The 22,582-nt window shown below is 43.0% G+C and overlaps 1 protein-coding gene across 8 annotated transcripts in view; it reads right to left on the bottom strand.

Annotated features, from left to right (window-relative positions):
• Positions 1-22,582, bottom strand: part of LOC137378448 (solute carrier family 12 member 5-like) — a 1,212,460-nt gene that overhangs the window by 61,267 nt on the left and 1,128,611 nt on the right. For 7 of the 8 annotated variants that reach the window (XM_068048774.1, XM_068048773.1, XM_068048779.1 and 4 more), the window contains 3 exons: positions 9,735-9,776; positions 8,684-8,879; positions 6,691-6,860 (listed from right to left, as the gene is read on the bottom strand). In XM_068048774.1, coding sequence (XP_067904875.1) covers positions 6,691-6,860; positions 8,684-8,879; positions 9,735-9,776 — 408 coding nt within the window. The remainder of the gene's footprint in view (positions 1-6,690; positions 6,861-8,683; positions 8,880-9,734; positions 9,777-22,582) is intronic. The other variant, XM_068048778.1, reaches the window with a different exon arrangement.

Here is a 22,582-nt window from a genome sequence, read left to right on the forward strand (position 1 = left end):
AGGGCTGCAGGTACAGTACCAGCAGCCCTGCACCTTCTGTACCTGCAGCCCTGCATCTTCTTTACCTGCAGCCCTGATCCTTCTGTACCTGCAGCCCTGATCCTTCTGTACCTGCAGCCCTGCACCTTCTGTACCCGCAGCCCTGCATCTTCTGTACCTGCAGCCCTGATCCTTCTGTACCTGCAGCCCTGTACCTTCTGTACCTGCAGCCCTGATCCTTCTGTACCTGCAGCCCTGCATCTTCTTTACCTGCAGCCCTGATCCTTCTGTACCTGCAGCCCTGCACCTTCTGTACCCGCAGCCCTGCATCTTCTGTACCCGCAGCCCTGCATCTTCTGTACCCGCAGCCCTGCACCTTCTTTACCTGCAGCCCTGCACCTTCTTTACCTGCAGCCCTGCACCTTCTGTACCTGCAGTCCTATACCTTCTGTACCTGCAGTCCCGCACCTTCTGTACCTGCAGCCCCCGCACCTTCTGTACTTGCAGCCCTGCACCTTCTGTACCTGTAGTCCTATACCTTCTGTACCTGCTGTTCCGCACCTTCTGTACCTGCAGTCCTGCACCTTCTGTACCTGCAGCCCCACACCTTCAGCACCTGCAGCCCCACACCTTCTGTACCTTCAGTCCTGCACCTACTGTACCTGCAGTCCTATACCTATTGTACCTGCAGTCCTATACCTACTGTACCAGCAGCCCTGTACCTTCTGTACCTCCAGCCCTGTATCTTGTAGGCCTGAAGCCTGCAGCCACTACATTTTGTATGTTTTTGCATTTTACTTCTGCCTTGCTTTTGCTTTGCTTTTGATTTAAAAAAAAAAATAACCTGTCTTAAACCTGTAGTGAATTTTTAAGGGTTACTTTGTAGACATTGATTTAAAATAAAGTACGATTGTACTCTAAGTCAAGTAAGTAATCAATTATGTAATCAATGGCAATCAATAGTATGAACTTGTTTTTCCCCAAGAACTTTTTGTTTCCATGCTGGTTAGGCCAGGCCATGCACAGCTGTTTTTTTGGCTAAATGACTGTTTTTCTCTTCTTGAAAATAACCGTTGCTTTCCCATTGTTTAAACAGAAGTCCGTTCTTATGGTATTTGATGACCCTTAAACTACAAGCCAGGACAATGGATAACCTTACACATGGGGTGGTCCATTACAGCGTGGTATCAGAAGATGGAGTTTAATTGATGGATAGTATAACCGAATTGCTGGCAGGTGAAAGAGACCATTAAAGGATGTGTCAACAGCCTGAACAGCCCCGTAGTGCCTGTATGAAGAATTTGATAATGACTCATGGTTGTCAGACCTTTGTTTTGAGAAAGTTTGGATGGAAACCTCGGGAAGCTGGAATGGAGCCAGAAATTGGACTTAAAGGGGCACAGCATCCAACATTCGGGGCTGCAGCTGGAGTGGACTAGTCAACCACTGAAGACTACGGAGGAAGGGACGTCAACGGAGTGACTGACTGGAGAGTCCACCCCATGGAAGGTTCTCCGGAGACTTGGTGATATATGTACCAAGGGGGAATGGTACCATTTTAGGGAGCTGTTGTGAACAGACTAATTTGGGATTATAGCAGTATGCTATAAGTTTTTTTGTCTTTCGATACTCTTTTCCTTCCTTTCTATTTAATAAAGTTATTTTTCTTTCCTTTTATCACTAAAAATTGTTTATTACTTAATAATACGGCACAGTGGCGCAGTGGTTAGCACCGCGGCCTCACAGCTCCAGCGACCCGGGTTCAATTCTGGGTACTGCCTGTGTGGAGTTTGCAAGTTCTCCCTGTGTCTGCGTGGGTTTCCTCCGGGTGCTCCGGTTTCCTCCCACAAGCCAAAAGACTTGCAGGTTGGTAGGTAAATTGGCCATTATAAATTGCCACTAGTATAGGTAGGTGGTAGGGAAATGTAGGGACATGTGGGGATGTGGTAGGAATATGGGATTAATGTAGGATTAGTATAAATGGGTGGTTGATGGTCGGCACAGACTCGGTGGGCCGAAGGGCCTGTTTCAGTGCTGTATCTCTAAACTAAACTAAACTAATTACTCAATAAAATTACTGTTTTACATATTATTTGGTGTTGAGTCATTCATTCTTGTTATGTCTAGAGTATGGCTCCAAACCTAAGTGAGATTCCGTGGGGGACTCTCATGCCCTACAACCTCCTGTACCTCCAGCCCTGTACCTCCTGTACCAGCAGTCCTGTATCTGCAGCCTCCTACCTCCTGTACCTCCAGCCCTACCTCTGCATCCCTGCACTGGCAGCCCTAAAATGACTTTACTTACAACCCTGTACCTCCTGTACCTGCAGTCCAATGCCTCCTGTATGTGCAGCCCTGTACCTGCTGTATTTACAGTCCTGCACCTGCAGCTGTGTACCCCATACCTGCAGCCCTGTACCTCCTGCATTTACAGTCCTGTATCTCCTGTTACTGTCGTCCTGTACCTCCGGTAACTGCTGTATTTATAGTCCTGTACCTCCTGTAACTGTAGTCCTGTACCTCCTGTAACTGCTGTATTTATAGTTCTGTACCTCCTGTAACTGTAGTCCTGTATCTTCTGTAACTGCTGTATTTACAGTCCTGTACCTCCCGTAACTGTAGTCCTGTACCTCCTGTAACTGCTGTATTTGCAATCCTGTACCTCCTGTTACTGTAGTCCTGTACCTCCTGTAACTGCTGTATTTATAGTTCTGTACCTCCTGTAACTGTAGTCCTGTACCTCCCGTAACTGTAGTCCTGTACCTCCTGTAACTGCTGTATTTACAGTCCTGTACCTCCTGTTACTGTAGTCCTGTACCTCCTGTAACTGCTGTATTTGCAATCCTGTACCTCCTGTTACTGTAGTCCTGTACCTCCTGTAACTGCTGTATTTACAGTTCTGTACCTCCTGTAACTGTAGTCCTGTACCTTCTGTAACTGCTGTATTTACAGTCCTGTACCTCCTGTTACTGCAGTCCTGTACCTCCTGTAACTGCTGTATTTACAGTTCTGTACCTCCTGTAACTGTAGTCCTGTACCTCCTGTAACTGCTGTATTTGCAATCCTGTACCTCCTGTTACTGTAGTCCTGTACCTCCTGTAACTGCTGTATTTATAGTTCTGTACCTCCTGTAACTGTAGTCCTGTATCTTCTGTAACTGCTGTATTTACAGTCCTGTACCTCCCGTAACTGTAGTCCTGTACCTCCTGTAACTGCTGTATTTACAGTCCTGTACCTCCTGTTACTGTAGTCCTGTACCTCCTGTAACTGCTGTATTTGCAATCCTGTACCTCCTGTTACTGTAGTCCTGTACCTCCTGTAACTGCTGTATTTACAGTTCTGTACCTCCTGTAACTGTAGTCCTGTACCTTCTGTAACTGCTGTATTTACAGTCCTGTACCTCCTGTTACTGCAGTCCTGTACCTCCTGTAACTGCTGTATTTACAGTTCTGTACCTCCTGTAACTGTAGTCCTGTACCTTCTGTAACTGCTGTATTTACAGTCCTGTGCCTTCTGTTACTGTAGTCCTGTACCTCCTGTAACTGCTGTATTTGCAGTCCTGTACCTCCTGTAACTGTAGTCCTGTACCTCCTGTAACTGCTGTATTTATAGTCCTGTACCTCCTGTAACTGTAGTCCTGTACCTCCTGTAACTGCTGTATTTACAGTCCTGTACTTCCTGTAACTGCTGTATTTATAGTTCTGTACCTCCTGTAACTGTAGTCCTGTATCTTCTGTAACTGCTGTATTTACAGTCCTGTACCTCCCGTAACTGTAGTCCTGTACCTCCTGTAACTGCTGTATTTACAGTCCTGTACCTCCTGTTACTGTAGTCCTGTACCTCCTGTAACTGCTGTATTTGCAATCCTGTACCTCCTGTTACTGTAGTCCTGTACCTCCTGTAACTGCTGTATTTACAGTTCTGTACCTCCTGTAACTGTAGTCCTGTACCTTCTGTAACTGCTGTATTTACAGTCCTGCACCTCCTGTTACTGTCGTCCTGTACCTCCTGTAACTGCTGTATTTGCAGTCCTGTACCTCCTGTAACTGTAGTCCTGTACCTCCTGTAACTGCTGTATTTATAGTCCTGTACCTCCTGTAACTGTAGTCCTGTACCTCCTGTAACTGATGTATTTACAGTCCTGTACTTCCTGTAACTGCTGTATTTATAGTTCTGTACCTCCTGTAACTGTAGTCCTGTATCTTCTGTAACTGCTGTATTTACAGTCCTGTACCTCCCGTAACTGTAGTGCTGTACCTCCTGTAACTGCTGTATTTACAGTCCTGTACCTCCTGTTACTGTAGTCCTGTACCTCCTGTAACTGCTGTATTTGCAATCCTGTACCTCCTGTTACTGTAGTCCTGTACCTCCTGTAACTGCTGTATTTACAGTTCTGTACCTCCTGTAACTGTAGTCCTGTACCTTCTGTAACTGCTGTATTTACAGTCCTGCACCTCCTGTTACTGTAGTCCTGTACCTCCTGTAACTGCTGTATTTGCAGTCCTGTACCTCCTGTAACTGTAGTCCTGTACCTCCTGTAACTGCTGTATTTATAGTCCTGTACCTCCTGTAACTGTAGTCCTGTATCTCCTGTAACTGCTGTATTTACAGTCCTGTACTTCCTGTAACTGCTGTATTTATAGTTCTGTACCTCCTGTAACTGTAGTCCTGTATCTTCTGTAACTGCTGTATTTACAGTCCTGTACCTCCCGTAACTGTAGTCCTGTACCTCCTGTAACTGCTGTATTTACAGTCCTGTACCTCCTGTTACTGTAGTCCTGTACCTCCTGTTACTGTAGTCCTGTACCTCCTGTAACTGCTGTATTTGCAATCCTGTACCTCCTGTTACTGTAGTCCTGTACCTCCTGTAACTGCTGTATTTGCAATCCTGTACCTCCTGTTACTGTAGTCCTGTACCTCCTGTAACTGCTGTATTTATAGTCCTGTACCTGCTGTAACTGTAGTCCTGTACCTCCTGTAACTGCTGTATTTACAGTCCTGTACTTCCTGTAACTGCTGTATTTATAGTTCTGTATCTTCTGTAACTGTAGTCCTGTATCTTCTGTAACTGCTGTATTTACAGTCCTGTACCTCCCGTAAATGTAGTCCTGTACCTCCTGTAACTGCTGTATTTACAGTCCTGTACCTCCTGTTACTGTAGTCCTGTACCTTCTGTAACTGCTGTATTTACAGACCTGTACCTACTGTTACTGTAGTCCTGTACCTCCTGTAACTGCTGTATTTATAGTTCTGTACCTTCTGTAACTGTAGTCCTGTACCTTCTGTAACTGCTGTATTTACAGACCTGTACCTACTGTTACTGTAGTCCTGTACCTCCTGTAACTGCTGTATTTACAGTTCTGTCCCTCCTGTAACTGTAGTCCTGTACCTTCTGTAACTGCTGTATTTACAGTCCTGTACCTCCTGTTACTGTAGTCCTGTACCTCCTGTAACTGCTGCATTTGCAGTCCTGTACCTCCTGTAACTGTAGTCCTGTACCTTCTGTAACTGCTGTATTTACAGTCCTGTACCTCCTGTTACTGTCGTCCTGTACCTCCTGTAACTGCTGCATTTGCAGTCCTGTACCTCCTGTATTTACAGTTCTGTACCTCCTGTAACTGCTGTATTTGCAATCCTGTATCTCCTGTAACTGTAGTCCTGTACCTTCTGTAACTGCTGTATTTACAGTCCTGTACCTCCTGTAACTGTAGTCCTGTACCTTCTGTAACTGCTGTATTTACAGTCCTGTACCTCCTGTAACTGTAGTCCTGTACCTCCTGTAACTGTAGTCCTGTAGTTTAGTTTTTTAGTTTAGAGATACAGCACTGAAACAGGCCCTTCGGCCCACCGAGTCTGTGCCGACCATCAACCACCCATTTATACTAATCCTACACTAATCCCATATTCCTACCACATCCCCACCTGTCCCTATATTTCCCTACCACCTACCTATACTAGGGGCAATTTATAATGGCCAATTTACCTACCAACCTGCAAGTCTTTTGGCTTGTGGGAGGAAACCGGAGCACCCGGAGGAAACCCACGCAGACACAGGGAGAACTTGCAAACTCCACACAGGCAGTGCCCAGAACTTCTGTAACTGCTGTATTTACAGTCCTGTACCTCCTGTAACTGTCGTCCTATAACGGCAGTCCTGTAACTGCAGTCCTGTAGCTCCTGTATCTACTGTATTTACAGTCCTGTACCTCCTGTATCTGCAGTCCTATAACGGCAGTACCTACTGTATTTACAGTCCTGTACCTACTGTATTTACGGTCCTGTACCTGCAGTCCTATAACTGCAGTCCTGTACCTCCTATAACTGCAGTCCTGTACCTCCTATAACTGCAGCCCCATTCCTGCCTACCTACTGTACCTGCCGCCCCGTACCTGCAATCTTGTAGCTACTGTACTTGCATGCCTGTAACTACTGTACATGAAGCCCCGTACCTACTGTATCTGCAGCCCTTTACATGCAGTCCTGCACCTACTGTACCTGTGGTCCTGTACCTACTGTAGCTACAGTCCTGCTGCTTCAGTTAATTTAAGTGATTGCAGTGGTAGTTATTGGTCGTACTGCTGCTGTTGACATTGATTCTGCACCTAAAGCAAATTGCAGTAATTCCACTTGACAAGCACATGCACAGCAGAATTAACCCATCAATAGAGCATACAATAAATTGTTGCTCTTAACTAAACATTTTCACGTTACCTTATGCTGCCTGAGGAGGAAAGGCAGTAGCATCAGCATTCCTCCATCATGAACTATCCACCAGACATCAATGTAACCCTCAGCATACCTTTCCTGACTAGATGGAAATGCAGTGATATTCTTAGCTACCAGAAGGGCCAGGCGACCCGCTGTTGTTTCTCGAACAACTTCTACAAAAATAAAGATTATGAAGTGACTGTTTGCTGCTATTACTGCATAGTTCTCACATTTCTGCATTTACAGTCTTTTGGAAGCATATTATTATTTTCATTAACTCATTCAGAAAATAAAAGAACAATTAATAGGATTTAATTGGGTAGATAGACGGAAACTATTTCCTCTGTGGGATCAAGAATATGAGGGCATAATCTTAAAGTGAGAGCTGGCCTTTCAGGTGTGAAATCAGTCAGCACTTTTTCATACAAAAAGTAGCAGAAATCAGAAATTCTCTCCCCCAAAAGATCCCTGAAGGTATCAGGACAGGTCGATAAGGTGGTTAAGAAGGCATATGGAATCCTTTCCTTTATTAGCTGAGGTATAGAATATAAGAGCAGGGAGGTTAAGCTGGAACTGTATTACTCATTGGTTAGGCCACAACTTGAGTACTGTGTGCAGTTCTGGTCACCTCATTACAGAAAGGATGTAATTGCACTAGAGAGGGTACAGAGGATATTTACGAGAATGTTGCCAACTGGAGAAATGCAACTATGAGGAAAGATTGGATAGGCTGGGGTTGTTCTCCTTGGAACAGAGGGGAGATCTGATTGAAATGTACAAAATTTTGAGGGGCCTATTCACCTTAACAGAGAGGGCAGTGACAAGGGGGCATAGATTTAAAGTGATTGGTAGAAATATTAGAGGGGAGATGAGGAAAAGCCTTTTCACACAGAGGGTGGTGGGGGTCTGGAACTCACTGCCTGAAAGGGTAGTTGAGGCAGAAACTCTCAACTCATTCAAAAGGAGTCTGGATAAGCACCTCAAGTGCCGTAATCTGCAGGGCCATGGACCAAATGCTGGAAGGTGGGATTAGAATAGGTGGATCGTTTTTCGCCGGCACAGACACGATGGGCCAAGTGGCCTCTTTCTGTGCCTTAAAATTTCTATGATTCTATTCTATTCTAAAAGGTTGTGGATGCTGGGGGGCAACTGGAAACTTCAAAACTGAGATCAATGGATTTTTGTTGTGTAAAGGTTAGAAGGGATATGGAATGAATGCAGGTAAATAGAGTTGAGATACAAATCAGATACAAATCTAAATTGAATGGCAGAGGAGGCTTGGGGAGTTGATTTAGCCTATTCCTGTTCCTACATTTCTATTTCCAATTTTGCATATTTGAAAGATCTTACAATTTCAGATTTAACATAAGACCCCACAAGTAAGACTCAAATTCTAGATGCCATATTCTGTTATATAAGTGATAATGATGGGTAGGAGCTTGTAACAATGCTACAGCAGTCAGGAGGGGTTTGGCTGACACAAATGATAAGATTCAAGATTGAGCAGTTCATGAGGATCAGCCAAACGGCAGTGCGTTACAACCCCATATAAAATCCCAGACAATTTCATTCTTTTCGATATAGAAGTTTTCTTTGCCTCTCCCATTAGAGAGTTCTCATTCAGTTACACTGTTGGAATTGTTACCATCATTATTACTTTTGAATGCCCCCATTATGTCTGAAAGGTTTTGTTGCACTGCAAGACAAGATGACATGCCAGCCAGAGGCAAATTTAAAATCTAGTAAGCTTGTGGATGAAGCTTCTTCTCATTGACCATGAATGGAAGAAAAATGTAGCTCCATTTATTAGAATTATCAGAACGTTCCATAGGTGAGACTTTTAAAGACAGTTAACACTAATGTTCATCCATCCCTGCCTTCTTTGAATTCCTTTTCAGTTTGGTTCCTATGCTTTTAAAAAAAAAGTGCTTTATAATCTATTCAGAATTCATGGAAAATCCCTTATGAATCCTGTGATTTTCAGAATTATACATGCCGATTATATTTTTCCATGTTCTGGGATCGTCAGATTGCCTCCAGGCTCTTGGCCAGCCCATCAATACAGTGTTGTGCTGCATTCCTCCCAGACCACACGACTGGATAAGATGAGACATGCCATCACGCAGGTTGGACGATACGACCGCCTGACAGAACCCTTTCACCTTTTCCACTTCCATGAGACGTTTAATGGACTGCCCAGAGAGATGTAAAGAGAACAAAGCAGGAATTAAAAGAGAAAAATACGAATGCAGATTATTAAAGAAATCAACATTTGGAAGGCTGGTTGTTAGAATGGGCTATGACCATCAAAATGAGAACATGTTTGGTCAACTACACAGAGAATTGTTTTGAAACAATATTTATAGCTCTTATCTTTACAAGCCTCCATCTCCTTCCTTAGGCTGGTTTGAAGTGCAATCTCTTTCTGATGGGATGGAGCTAGTAAATAAGTGCTCATTACCTAAAAACCATTTTGCCAGCTTGTTAAATGACAGAATATAAGTGCATGCTCTGGATCAATGTGTTCTGGTTTATGCTAGCACAGACGTAACCTATTGTGTTAGTCCAACAAAATTTATCTGAAGGCGGCCATACTTCATCGCTCATGATTTACTAGGTTAACATGCTTGTGCGATATAAATTGTATCCCACAGCTTCTTATCCTGTGCCCTCTATAGACATTAGTTCATGGTGTAACATACAACCTCAGTGCCTTTGATCATAAAATTTAAAAAAATCTTCACAGCAATTTATGATCAATTGCTCTAAGCAATGGACCCCTCAGGGATTGTTATTGCATAAATAACCTCAGTTGCCTATTATTTATCTGAGAATTGTTTTGCAGGAAAAAATTCTACGTGATGGGACTTAATTGAAAAGCATTAGAGTTTTTGTTAATACTCATCAGAAGAAATATCTGTCCTCCCTCAAAGATGGAGGACAGAATCAGAAATCAAATCAAAGCAAGTAAGCTACTATTGTATAACCTTCTGATTGAACCTGGTTCAACAGCATTCATTGCCAGGGATCAGAAACGTGCCGTCTACCTGCTGCTCCAGTGATCCAGTGAGGTTGAGTGCAGCACAGGGCTAGAAAATATGGACAAAAACTTATGGAAAAGTATGAACAAATACTGTATTGAACCAAATTAACTTTTGTGAAAACTACGAACTTTCATGTAAATAATGAAACAAAATGACAGAATCAGATAGAATTTTACAGTACTGAACCAAGTTATTTGGCACAAGAGGTCTATTTCAGTGTTTATGCTCCACATGAGCCCCCTCCCACCTTACTTCATCTCACCCTATCAACATCCCCTTAAATGCATCTATGCTATTCACCTCAACTACCCTGTATGGAGTTCCACATTCTCACCAGTCTCTGAGTAAACAGGTTTTCCCTGAAATCCGTATTGGATCTATCATGTTTACAATATATCTATTATATTTATATCTATGTTATATTTATGGCCCTTAGTTTTTGACTCCCCACAAATGGAAACATCTCATTTATGTCTACTCTATCAAGCTCCTTCATAATTATAAGGAACTGTCTCAGCCTTCTCTTTTCTAGAAATGTAGAACTGTCTTTATTTCCATGTAAATATTATGTTTCTCCTTTTTTTTAGCACGTTAATTGGGTTGTGCTAATGGTTAATGAACTATTATTCAACTAAATCTCTAATTGTTCCAGCATTTCATTCCAAGTGAAAAGATCATATAAAGCATCAAGCTATTAAGTAAAAAAAACTTTTCGTGGCATCTCATCATGGTTAGGTAACTCACTGACAATTATCTTCTCTCGCAGATTGTTTTTGTTCTGCACATTTTGCGACATCAAGCAACTAATGTCCTGGAATAATGATGTTTAGTTTAGTTTCGAGATACAGCACTAAAACAGGCCCTTCGGCCCACCGAGTCTGTGCCGACCATCAACCACCCATTTATACTAATCCTACACTAATTCCATATTCCTACCACATCCCCACCTGACCCTATGTTTTCCCTACCACCTACCTATACTAGGGGCAATTTTTAATGGCCAATTTATCTATCAACCTGCAAGTCTTTGGCATGTGGGAGGAAACCGGAGCACCCGGAGGAAACTCACGCAGACACAGGAAGAACTTGCAAACTCCACACAGGCAATACCCGGAATAGAACCCAGGTCGCTGGAACTGTGAGGCTGCGGTGCTAACCACTGCGCCACTGTGCCGCCCTTTTTTAAAACAACCCTCCGCTACCACCCTCTGCCTCCTATCACCAAGCCAATTTTAGTTTAGTTTAGTTTAGAGATACAGCACTGAAACAGGCCATACAGCACTGAAACATGTGTTGTATCGAATGGCAGGTTGCAGGTTTCATCTTCCCTATATGGAACTGGAATAGATCATTCAGCACCCCGAGCCTGTTCAATCATGGTTTATCTGCACCTTAACTCTATATGGCCGGTGGAGGCTGGTCTTGGGGAGCGGAGGGCGGGGGGGATGGGGGAGGGGGGTGGCTCCGAACTCAGGAGGGAAATTCCATTGGGATGGCTCCAAGACCCTTTCCTGCCTCCACAGGATTATGCAGAAGTTGGGATGATAGTGGGAATATTTACCCTCCCGGCTGTGGCCGGTAACCAATTAAGCCCCCAGAGAGCTTAATTAAGAGCACTCACCTGACGCTGACTGGATTTCCCAGCCGGTGCACAGGGTCCCCGTTATGTTAGGAGGCCATCCATGAAACAATGGCAGCCTCCCAGTGGCAGGCTGGGTAAACATTGGAGCCTGAAGCTCCATTCAATGTGGAAGATGCCGCTCCAAAGATCGTCTGCAATCGTGACAGTATCCATTACTGTGGAGGGGCTTTCCCCTTCATGTCCAACTGCTCTCACCCTTTTGGCTTTCTTATTTACCCCTTTTGTGCCTGATGACCAGGAATGGAGGCGACCTCATGCCTCCATACATACGTGAGCAGTGCCCAGCTCTAATGGAACTGCTGATCTGTTGGTGCTGGATGGCCTCCTGTTGGCCCTTCAGACTCAGGTGCCCACCCACCCACTGTCCTTAATCGGATGGGGCTCCCAGAGGTGGCCACTTAATTGGTTGCCTCCTCCAAAATCACCCTTTGGGTCCCGTTGCTGACATTTGTGGACATTTCATCCAACTACAGGATCGGGACTCTGGAACAAAAATCCTACTCCATGTACTTGCCTTGGTTTTGTAACTCCCACTACACTTGCATAACAAAGATCTCAGTCTTGGAAATTTTTAATTGACCTAAATTTTTCAGGGAAAGTTCCAGATTTGTAATATCCTCTATGTGACAAAGTGATTCCTGTCACCCTGTCTGAAAGGCCTGGCTCCAATTTTATGTCCCCTTGTTCTAGATTTCCCCAGCAGAGGAAATAGTTTCTCCCTCATGAATCCTTTAATCATCTTAAACACCTCAGTTAGCACCCCTTAAGCTTCTATATTGAAGGCAATAAAAGCCTAGTCTATGCAACCTGTCCTCAAAATTTTACCCTTTTAGCCCAGGGATTGCTCTGATGAATTTTGGCTGCACCCGCTCCAAGGCCAGTATATTCTTCCTGAGGCGCAGTGCCCAGGACTGAAAGTAATACTGTAGGTGAGGTCTAAATATTTATAAACCCAAGGCTCCTATATTTTATTTTAACAGAAAATCTTAATTGTCCCATTGTAGAAGTCAAGCAGAGGCAAGGCAAATCCCCTTCGGGAGAGAGAAAAATTTGGAGCAATGGTCATCCTTCTTTGTTCTCACCTAGCGCCTCACTAAAAATAACACTGCTGATGGCAGCTTGGAAGTAGATCTATCACTTACTGGTTTATCTGGGAAGGTATCTGATTGATGTTGTCTTGAAAGATTTTTATCTCTTCATATTTGAAAACTTTTTAGGAACATAGGACTTAGGAGCGAGAGTAGGCCATTCAACCCTTTTGAGCCTGCTCTGCCATTTGATAAGGTCATGGCAGATCTGGTTGTAGTCTCACCTCCACTTTCCTGATAGCCCCCATAACCCCTGACTCCCTTGTCTATCAATAATCTATCTAACTCAGCCTTGAATAAACTCAATGACCCAGTCTTGACTGTTTCTTGGGGAAGAGAATTCCACAGAATAATGACCCTCTGAGAGAAAAAAAATCTCCTCATCTCTGTCTTAAAAGGGAGACCTCTTATTCTTAAACAGTGTCCCCTAGTTCTCGTCTCCTCCCACAACAGGAAACATCCTGCCAGTATCCACCCTATCAAGTCCCCTCAGGATCTTATATGTTTCAATAAGATCACCTCTCGTTCTTCTAAACTCCAATGGGTATAAGGCCCAACCTGTTCAACCTTTCTTCGTAAGATAACCCCTTCATCCCAGGAGTTAGTTGTGTGAACCTTCTCTGAACTGCTTCTAATGCAATTATATCCTTTTTCAAATAAGGAGTCAAAACTGTACACAGTATACCAGATGTGATCTCACCAAGGTCCTGTACAGTTGCATTAAAACTTCCCTACTTTTATACTCAATTCCCCTTGCAATAAATGGCAACATTCCATTTACCTTCCTAATCACTTGCTGTACCTGCATACTAACATTTTGTGATTCATGTACCAGGACACCCAGATCACTCTGTACCACTGAGTTCTGCAATCTCTCTCCATTTAAATGGTATACAGCTTTTCCATTCTTCCTGCCAAAATGGACCAGTTCAGATTTTCCACATTACACTCCATCTGCCAAATTTTTGCCCACTCACTTAACCTATCAACATCCCTTTGTAGACTCTTTACCTCCCTTTGACAACTTATTTTCCTTCTTCACTTGGTGTCATCAGCAAATTTAGCTACCATACATTTGGTCCCTTCATCCAAGTCATTGATATAGATTGTAAATAGTTGAGGCCCCAGCACTGATCCCTGTGGCACTCCACTAGTTACAGCTTGCCTACATGAAAATGACCAATTTATTTCTATTATCTGCTTCCTGTTAACTAACCAGTCCTTTATCCATGCTATTATGTTACTCCCTACACCTTGTGCTCTTACTTTGTGCAGTAAACTTTGATGTACCACCTTATCAAATGTCTTTTGGAAATCCAAGTACAGCACATCTACAGATTCCTCATATTTATTTCTCATATTTAGTAATTCCCTTTATTATAAGCTACATTTCTGAATGTCTCAGATTAAATTATATTTTGCAGGGATGATTGCTATTCTTTTGCAAGAGGCATATTCTTAAAGTTGCCTACACCTACAACAGAAAAAGTTAATTTTTAACTGTCCTTGATAAAGTAATAGTGATGATTCGGTATAACAATAGGTTAAATATATTATTGTTTCATTTCTTTGACCTTAAATCTAGCTGGGTGCAGGAACAGAGATCTTTGAAAGTTGCAGGACAAATTGTATAAGACTGTTAAAAAGCTTACAGGAGCTTGGCTTTATAAATAGTGGCATAGGAAAAAAATAAAGCTTTATAAAGCACTAGGTGGCCACAGCTATAGTATTCCAATTCCAGACATCACACTGTAGGAAAAGGGTCCAGAGAAGATTTATTAGAATGATACCAGGCATGAGGGACTTCTGTTATTGGAGAGATTAGAGAAACTGGGATTACTCTTCCGAGAGAAAGAAGGTTAAGGGGAGATTTAATCGAGGCGTTAAAAATTATGAAGGGTTTTGGTAGAGTAAATTAGATTAAACTGTTTCCACTGGCAGGAGGGTCAGCAAACAGAGGATATGAATTTAAGGTAAATGTCAAAAGAACCAGAGAGGAGATGAGAACTTTTTTGTGCAGCGAGTTGAATATGGAATGCAGGATATGAAGAGGTGGTGAAAGCAGATTTAACAGTAACTTTCAGAAGGGAACTGGATAAATATTTGAAAAAGAAAGAAAATTACATGGTTCTGGGGAAGGAACAGGAGAATGGGACTCATTAGATTGTTCTTTTAAAGAGTTGGCAGAGGTACGAGGGGCCAAATGGCCGCCTTCTGTGCTGGAAGATACTATGGCCCTGAGCTTATCTTAGAGGTGCATTCAATGTGGGGGAGGGGTTGGGGTGAAGTTATAGACAGGAAAACTGGAATTCTTTCACATTTTTTCAGTAGGTTTACCACACAGCAGATTGACAGTCTGACTGTCTGTCGGGTGGGAATATAGGAAAGCCTGCAGAACAAAGATACAGCAGAGCAGCAGGTAGAGAGAGGTCACTGTCGGGGGTCTAGTGGAGGTGGGAGAGATCGCAGTGGAGTGCAGTGGTTGCTGAGAAGGGTCTGATCAGGGGTGGTGAGATGGTGGTGAAGCAATTTGATCACTGTAGAGGGGTGGTGAGCATGGGGAGGATGGTGGTGGGAAGATGGTAATTGGAAAGGTCCGATTGTGGAATTGGAAGGGGCAGCAGAAATATTGTGTTGGGGGGTGGGGTGTGTGGATTTACAGGTAAGCTTGTTGGGCTTGAAGGAAATAGTCCTGCTCTTCCTGGCCCATAAGAAGTGCTGTAAAGGCACTTCCCTTATTGATTCAGCCCTTCTCGCTTCCTTTTATTTGCAGGTTTCAATGGCCAACCTGCCTCCTGTGAGCAGATTGGTCACCCGCCCTTCGTCCCAACTCCATTAGAACTGGAAATGAATTGGTTCAGTTCCTGTCTCAAATTTCTAACTTTTTAACTGTTATATATTTGGTTCTTTATGCTGCCACTGTATAGAGTCTAGCCAGAGAGGTTCTTAGACTGTATTGTTTCAACATTAATCTTTATTGTATAGTAACTATATACACTCCACACTAGCCTGTGTGTCGCCTTCAAAAGGCACACTGTAACTGTTCTCGAGTCTCTCCCACATGATCTCTTACATCATCCTGGTAGGTGGAAATCTTTAAATTCTCATAAACCTCCCATCTGAACCAAACCCACCCTCTTAGGATGCAAGTATTGCTGGTAAGGCCAGCATTTATTGCCCATCCCTAATTCACCTTCAGATGCTGGTAGTCAGCTGCCTTCTTGAACTGCAATCCATGTGGTGTTAATACATCCAATGCTATTTCTGTCGTGGTTTGATACAACTGAGTGGCTAGATATGGAATTTCAGACAGCAGTTAGGAGTCAACCACATTGCTATGGATCTAGAATCAGACTAGGTAAGGATAGCAGATTTCCTTCCGAGGAGGACAGCAGTGAACCAGGTGGATTATTATGATAATCCAGGAGTTTCATGATTATTATTGATAAGACTACCATTTGATTTCAGATTAATTAATCAAATTTGAATTCTCCCAGCTACTGTAGGCGGATTTGAACTCATGACTCCACCACATTAGTCCAGGCCTCTAGCTTACAAATCCAGTACCATTATCACTATGCTACTATCCCCCATTTTCAATCTATGATTGTTATGTTCACCTTTTACCAAACATTTAATTCAAATAGCTTCAGAAAGCAGTATTATCACAGTGATTCATCAAAGGATCTAGAATATTTTGAGGATTCTTTCAGGTAACAGGCTGATCAATGTGGAATCAATATAGAGACGTGAAAAGACTGGGTATTTGGCATCAATATAGGATGTTAGATGGATGGCAAAGAATTACAGATGGTAATCCAATTGAGGCATTCAGAAGGCACAAAATGTTGTTCTCTTTCTTTCAGTTGAACCCTAGGATTGGTCACTGCCTGTAATCCTTTGACATAGTTTACATTTCTTTTTCACAGTACTGTTTTGTGATTTGGGTGTGTTGGCTGTCATGCATATGGTGTGTAATTGCCTACATTTAGTCTACAAGAGATCTAGTCGGAAGATTGCTGTTATTTTTCTTCCTGGTGGTCCCGGTTGCAATTCATACCTGACACTGTTGCTTCACCCTTGGTGCATGCTGAGTCACAAACTCTTGCCCATAGCACTCAGAACAGTCAGCTCCCAGAGTGAAGTAGCCTGGCACTTATGTGGTGTGAATGTTACCTGCCACTTATCAGCCCAAGCCTGATTGTTACTGGTGCTACCTGGAAGGAGATGGCACAGGAACTGAGCGCCAACTATCTTATATCCTGGGGCTGCTGACTAGTTGTTCAATGACCTTACTAAGCTAACACGCCCGACAATCTATCTTTCTTCCTTTGCCGATCCTGGGCACCAGCACACTTTTTATTCTCTTCTACAACCAACCCTTCAGAATGCACTCAGGAGGCTGGATTTTTGTAGAGCAGCAGAGGCTGGCTTGGAGACAGACGTACTGGCAATTTCGCGCTACTGGCCATCATGCAAGTCTGCTGGCACGTTCCCATCTCTGGCATTTTTTGAAGGAGGCTGCTTTGGGGGTGGGAAGGTGATGGAATATACCTACCTGCCCATTAGTGGACAGTAGCCAATTATGTCAATTACAGGGCCTATTAAAGGCACTCTCCGAACACCAGCTGGAATTTTTCAGATGGCAGACAGGCCCCCTCCTTTGAGACCAAATCCTGACCAATGGATGGAGGTGACCTCCTGGCGGCAGGCCAGGGAGCCAGCTAGACCTCATTTAATTCCATCCCTGAGGGCCACAACTGTGGCCTCAGGCCATCCTATGGCAGGGTTTCCCCTCCACAATGCTGGCCTGGCAGCTGTGGCCATTTTTTATATTTGTGTATTAAAAGTCTTCAGAGAGTGCCCCCATCTTGAGGCACCCTCATGGTGGCCCACCTACTTCAGCTGCACCCACCTCTGACAGTGGAGCTGCCGATCCTCCAGTGCTGGATAGCCTCCTATTGGCCCTCCAGGCTCAGGAGCCTGTCCAACAACCTTAATTTGATGTGGCTCCCAGAGGTGGCCATTTGATTGGCTGCCTCCTCCAAAAACTCCCTCTGGGCCCTGCCGCCAGCATTTGTGCATTCCTGACCTGCATTTCATCCCAATGTCAGAATCGGAATTCGGGAATGAAAATCCTGCCCTGGTTCTCTATGATAATCACCAGATAATCTGCTTGTTTAGGGATGTTGGTTGAGGGATAAAGATTGTTCAGGACACTAGGGAGAACACCTTGCTCTTCTTCAAAATAGTGCCTTGGGATTGTTTCCATCCACCTGAAAGGACAGATGAGGCCTCAGTTTAATGCCTCATCCAAAAGATGGCATCTCCGACAACTCAATGGTGAGGCCACTTTGAAGAACAAAGTAGAAGAGCAAGCACAACAGACAAAACATTGCAGGTTCCAGCTCAGCTCTGCAGCAGTTCACCTGCCAGGACAGACAAACAGTCTGCAGCTTCTGCAGCACCTCCCATTTCATATGAAGGCTGGCAGCACATTACATTGTATTGCCTCTGTGATGCGCGAGCTACTGCATTTTCTTTATCTCTCATGCTGACAATAACTAGCTTACCACTTGATACCTCTTCAGTGTTGCCATGGGACCAGTCACCTCTGCCAAATAACAACTGGGCAGCGGTTGACAAACAGGTAGCAGTGTCCCCACTGCATATAATGGGTGCGTTGGTGCTGATGTAATTTGTCCGCTGTACGCAGTGGATGGTCAAATTTGTGTGAACAGCTGATCGAAGCCACCACAAGATCTGACTTTTCCTGAAATCAATAGAGCTTTTTACACTGGTAAATACTGTACTGCACAAACTTGCCAGCTGGCTCAATATATTTTAAGCGGCACCTTTGTAATTTCCACCTATGGCAGTGGCAAATGGTTAGCAGCATTTTCCTGATATAGGCGGTTGCTGGTGATACCATTATACATGATGGGGAATGCACCTGTGTTCTACTCCATGCTCCTGGTTCACTTCATCTAACCCCAAAATAGCACAGCTGTTCTTTGCAACAATTTCCTGGCTTGAATATGATGCACAATCAGTTATGTGAAAAGCAACAAAATGGAAATTGCAACCGGAAGAAAAAGACTATTACCAGCCATCAGAAAGAAGAGAGATTCACCTCTGTGCATGGACTGGATGTGATCCAGATCCCAAGATGAAAGGATAGGATAGTACAGTGAACAATGCACCATCCTGATTGCAAACTAACTGTCCAAATCAACAGTAAATTAGATGTGTAGATATACCTCAACTACCTTTTGATCTTCCACTTCAGAAAATGACCTCCACGATTTCGAGATTGTCATGAATTTATTTTTCATCCAGTAAAATAACTTGAGCCAATATTAATCTCCCATTGTTGCCAGTCATATTAAATCTTGAATACATTGTGATAGATGTGCTGAGACCATAAGCATTTAAGACCATGGAGCACAGTTGTTGATTGGAAAACAGAATTTGAATTTATCTCTACCATTCTATTAAAACACTTGATACCAGTTTCCTGATAAAGTATTCCCTACTCACAACTTCTTCAATGAAATGGCGATAACAATGGTATTTTTAATTGACCTTTTTGTAAGGCCAAAAGAAGGGGTTAAAAGGCTGCAATGGTTTGGCTTGACAAGCAGTTTCTTCACATACAGAAGCATGACAGCTGGCTAGAGAGGACCTGCAGTTCAAAAAAGTGCCATCTGATCATGTGTTAGTGCATTCAACCCAGGCACATGCAGACAGAATTACCAACTCATTATCTAATTGCAAGAAACGTCTTGAATTTTTCAGGAATGTGCTGCCATTATTAATATCTTTGAGTACTTGTATTTAAAAGACTGTGGAAAATACCTGAGGAGATGCTGGACTTTTTTTTTAAAGGGTGACTGGAAGGACACCGGGACTTTGTTTAAAAACACTTACTGGAAGTCACATGTCTTAAGCTAAGTAAGCAGCCGGAGCCTTCTGGACAATTGAACTATTTAGAGTTGTTTACAGAGAAGTCACATGTCTAGATTTATGGCTCAGGAGTTTTGGTTTCATTTTTGGAGATTGTTTGGAGTCATTGTATCCTGCTTAGTGTATCCTGCTAAGAGAGAAGCCACCCAACTCATCCTTTGCCACCTTTATTGAAAAATCTTCTGAGAATCCAGTGTGATAGCTGAACCCACTGATGTAGTAATTCTCCCAAAAAGCCTGCAAGACTTCCTCTTGACATCTCCTGAATGAAATGCTTCTGAAAAGATCCCAGTGACAATCGCATGTGTCTAGTGACACAGTCTATGTGTACCAGGATGCCAGACGAAAAGGCCAGCTGGAACATTTCATACCTTATCCGTTTTTCTTCAAGAATTAACAAGTATTTGGCCAAAGTATTTTTGTTTTTGTAAAGTTGAGCTCTGCGGGGAAAGCTTCTTTATTTTTTCTTTAACTGGTGTGCGTGTGTGTGTGTTGGGATTATTTAGAAGGGAATATATTTATACTTTCATATTTCAGCCTGTGTGTTAATAAGCTTTGCACCTTTATCGAATAAGTCTTGTTTTATAATAAATTAATAATTTGGTTGTTTATTAAAGAAACCTGGTTGGTGGATTTTTATTCTGAAACTAATATTAAGTATACAATTGGCAGTATCAGTTACTGGGTTAAAACATTTAAACATATGTTGTGACCAGTGGAGTCGTGGAACTAGAGAAAGACCATGCATTCTTCTAACCTCAGTCGTAACAAATTCCACATTCACAGTTCTGGCATTCAGCTCTGCAGAGTAGCAAAGGAAGCTCTGTAGCATTTTGTCTCAATAAATTAGGGGCTGATTTCCTTGCCCTTCTTTACTTTACCATACCCCTGTGGCATTTGCTTGCTAATTATCCATCAGTTTTTAAGTGAGAGGGTTTAAAAAAAAAATTGCACTTCCTTTATATAAATAGGGATAAGTTGCAGGGTGGGGCCAAATTTATGTAGTGGTGTCAAATATAATGAGGGTGGGGTCAGGTTATGCATAATCCCCTTTAATCAAAAGGTATGCGAATGAGTCATAGAACGATACAGCACTGAAACAGGCCCTTCGGCTCACCGAGTCTGTGCTGACCATCAACCACCCATTTATACTAATCCTACATTAATCCCATTTTCCCTCTCACATCCCCATTTTTCTCTCAATTCTCCTACCACCTACCTATACCAGGGTCAATTTTTTATTATTTTTACAATGGCCAATTTACCTATCAACCCACAAATCTTTGGCATGTGGGTGGAAACCAGAGCACCCGTAGGAAACCCACGTGGTCACAGGGAGAACTTGCAAACTCCGCACAGGCAGTACCCAGAACTGAACCCAGGTTGCTGGAGCTGTGAGGCTGCGGTGCTAACCACCACACCACTGTGCCACCCACATATTATGGCAATGTTATGGCAACATTTCATGTAACAGCTTCGGATGGGAGCCTGTTAATTGTAAAACAACTGGGTGTTAATTGTATTCAGGTGGTGGGTATTAATTGGGGACTCATCTGTGCAAATATGTAATGCAGCAGGATGAAAGAGGGGTTGTTGTTTTGGAGGTGCATGATATGCCTCAGTACTCTATCTTTCATTACTTGGCTATCTGAGTTCTAACAGATGACAAAATGCATCAGGTGGAAAACTATCTAACGGCAGATGAGGTTGGGACATCCTGAAACCGTATCTCGATAAAAATCATTGCTTGAAGTTTCAATCTACTTAAAAACATCTGCAACATATCTGCTGTTATTATAACATGTTCAGATCAACAAAGACATTGCTGGCAACAAAATACATCCAAAAGGAGAAAACCAGTGCTTGCTTTAAGGGACAGGAAAAGACCAGTAACCGATAGTTCAGTAAAGCATAATTAAAGAAAATAATTGTTAGCTCCTGAAAACCATGAAGAAAAACCCCAATACCCTCCCACTCTCAGGGTATTTAAAAACACTGGCAGCAAGAAATGTTTTGTGGATCCATATATATCTTTGCCAATATTTTGTAATGAAATTCAAAGCTATCAATTTATAGCCATAAAGTTCACGGCACAGTTTGGAATTTAATGATATCTGTCCCAAGTGCACGCCAGAGACTATAGCTAGAAAGTCGTGTCGTACTTTGGGCATTATGCCTCACACTACAAGGAAAGATTAGAACTTGATGTTTGTGTGGGTTTACCAGATTAAATGGACCGAGTACAAAAAGCTCTAGCAAGAACACATCTGATTGAAAACTACTTAAAAACACAGTAGTGTTAATGAGGTTTGACTATTGTATTATTGAAACTAACGGCCATGACAATGTGTGACACAATTACAGTGCTGCATCTGACAATATTAAAGACAGTAAATCTGATGCGAGGCACCAATTTAGCTTTATTCCAAATAATGTTAGTGCGTAAAACAAATTGCATAAGGTGAATTGAAAAACATTATACTGGAGAGCTCTCGGAAATACTGAGGTGGTAAATTTATTGCCCAGTGTGAAACTAAGCCACAGTGAACAAGGAGGCCCCAGGTATGATTCTTGGGTTGTGATGATTTAGTTGATCGCAACTGAGGCAATGGTTGGTGACTTACAGTTGCTCTCTCCTTGTCTAGGCTGGGAGAGGGTGGAAGGGCACAAGGTTCCTGCTGGGAAGTAAGTGGGTATGGATGTTCAATGCATATGGGATTCAGGCATGGTGCCCTCACTGCTAAACAGCCTGCCATCACTCGCTGTCTAGGCACACACATGGGTGAATAACCATGTGGGTGGAGTCTAGGGCTTACCTGATGCAATATTCAGGTAGGCCTGTAAATTGGTGTGCATTCCTCCTGCCTGAAACAGGTTAAGACTGCTTAAAAATACACATAAGAGTCCAATGTCAGTTGTAGGGCCTGATTGCAAAATTCAAGTGCAAATGGGTGGAACATTCTTCTCACGTGCTCTACCCAGTTTTACTGGGCATTGAATGGCTTAACCAGCGGTTCTTAAAGGGACCTCTGGAGGCTGCTCAAGAAATGGCCTCGAAACTTTGAGTTTTTTTTCTGAGTTCGGGAGAAGCAAGAGCGCTTTTCCTGGGCCCACAAACAAAAACTCTAGCCCGGTATCACCTTCCCCCAACTCCT

The sequence above is a fragment of the Heterodontus francisci genome, chromosome 16 (assembly GCF_036365525.1).
Source record: "Heterodontus francisci isolate sHetFra1 chromosome 16, sHetFra1.hap1, whole genome shotgun sequence".
Lineage (NCBI taxonomy): Eukaryota > Metazoa > Chordata > Chondrichthyes > Heterodontiformes > Heterodontidae > Heterodontus > Heterodontus francisci.